This window comes from Priapulus caudatus, unplaced genomic scaffold (assembly GCF_000485595.1).
Source record: "Priapulus caudatus unplaced genomic scaffold, Priapulus_caudatus-5.0.1 Scaffold290, whole genome shotgun sequence".
NCBI classification, from domain to species: Eukaryota; Metazoa; Priapulida; class Priapulimorpha; order Priapulimorphida; family Priapulidae; genus Priapulus; species Priapulus caudatus.
This window is the reverse complement of record NW_014577351.1, coordinates 35947-37770: the sequence shown is the minus strand read 5'-3', so window position 1 is coordinate 37770 and position 1824 is coordinate 35947. Positions and strand designations below refer to the sequence as shown.

The window sequence follows — 1824 nt, the reverse complement described above, 5'->3', positions numbered from 1 at the left end:
AAATCCGCGGATTTCCGCGGATCCGCGAAGGAATCTCATCCCTGTATATAGCAGCTACGTGGAATAAGCGTATCCTCTCAATCTTACACGTTACACATCGGGAGCTCCGCTTTTAGGCAGTGCCTAAATCTGAATATTATAAAAACGTTAAATGGCGATCATTTAGGTGTAACGCCATCACTCGCCCACATCTCAGACTTTCACATCTCAAACATTTATTTTTACATAAAAAATTACACATATAATTATCAAGAGTATATAGTAGGAGTTCTCCCATATAAACTCTTCGTTTCTATAATGTACGTCGATGGTTGCTAAATTAAAACTGACTTCTTCTCACTCACTCATTTGCGTCCTTTTTTTGTGGTGAGCTACAGTGTCATTGACACTTTCATCTTTGTAATTCTCACTATTTTAGACTTCCTTTCTTTTATTGATCGGTGATCCGCGTTCCATTTACCTCTGCCTTTCTTGTTTCTATTTCCTATCATCTTTTTTTGCATTTTCTTCCATTATAGCATTATCTTGTAGTAGTTTCTCTCTTTCTCACATATTGCCATATCTTTTTCCATTCTATCTTCAGGTTCCCCAATCCCCTTTCTTATACTTCCCAATCATATTTTCCTTGCAGTATCGCTGCATCCCACATATTGTCTTCCATCTGCCTTCTGCGAAATGCCACGGGTTGATACAAGTTGCTGTGCTGTTTCAGGTAAAGAGCATGTTTGCAAGTTTCTCGGGTGCGGGCGCAACGAGCGCTTCAACTACGTCGTCATGAGTCTGCAAGCTAAGAACCTGGCAGAGTTACGTCGCAGCCAGCCCCGTGGCACCTTCTCCCTCAATACCACCCTGTGCCTCGGTGCGCAGATGCTGAAGGGTATCGAGTTCATCCACAGCGTTGGCTTCCTGCATCGTGATGTCAAGCCGGTGGGTATCACATTTCGCAAAGCAATCTTGGGTGCCCGCGGTGTGTGTGGGGATGGCATGTGTGCTGCCTGCTGCATTTAGCCGAGTGGGCAATCGCAGGTCAGTCTGCGAAATTGGAATTAATGAAACTGTAGTGCCTGGTGTCCTGTTAACATAAATGTTCTGACATGCCCGTGTGCTATCAGCAATTTTTTTTATTTTAGTCTAACTTCGCCATGGGCAAGCTTCCACATAATTGCAAGACTGTGTACATGCTGGACTTTGGCTTAGCGCGGCAGTACACAACAGCACAAGGAGAAGTGCGGCCCCCTCGTAGTGCAGCTGGATTCAGGGGAACCGTTCGCTACGCATCTGTAAATGCACACAAGAACAAGGTAATCGAAGAAGAAAGAACAGCAACAACAAACTGTTAGCATGCCCTTGTCATACATGCTTCATTCTTGTAATATATATTTACTTTGTAGGTATGACCAATGGATAACTAATCATACTAGGTTAAGAAAGCTCAGAGATGTTTACGTGATTTTAGATTGTGCAGTGCATAGGTGTGGCTACATCTTACCATCTCACCTTCCACAGGAAATGGGTCGTCATGATGACCTCTGGTCACTATTCTACATGCTTGTGGAGTTTGTAGTAGGCCAGCTGCCATGGAGAAAAATCAAAGACAAGGAGCAGGTTGGTATGACTAACTAAAACAATTAATGTACAAGGTTTATGTTATGAAATTTGTACTATATATAAATTAATGTAACACTAATGCATATTTTTATAAAGAGTTTATTGGAGTATATATTTTTAATTTTTACATGACACCAACTATCATATCAGGAGTAGATAATAGGGAAGGAGTGTGACTTCAATAAACAAGGGAAATTCGTCATTTACTAGCCTTAT

At 41.7% G+C, this 1824-nt stretch overlaps 1 protein-coding gene across 3 annotated transcripts in view; it reads left to right on the top strand.

Annotated features, from left to right (window-relative positions):
- LOC106808613 (serine-rich adhesin for platelets-like) overlaps nt 1-1824 on the top strand; it is a 38594-nt gene that overhangs the window by 25300 nt on the left and 11470 nt on the right. For all 3 annotated transcript variants that reach the window (XM_014811394.1, XM_014811395.1, XM_014811396.1), the window contains 3 exons: nt 713-927; nt 1131-1301; nt 1507-1605. In XM_014811394.1, coding sequence (XP_014666880.1) covers nt 713-927; nt 1131-1301; nt 1507-1605 — 485 coding nt within the window. The remainder of the gene's footprint in view (nt 1-712; nt 928-1130; nt 1302-1506; nt 1606-1824) is intronic.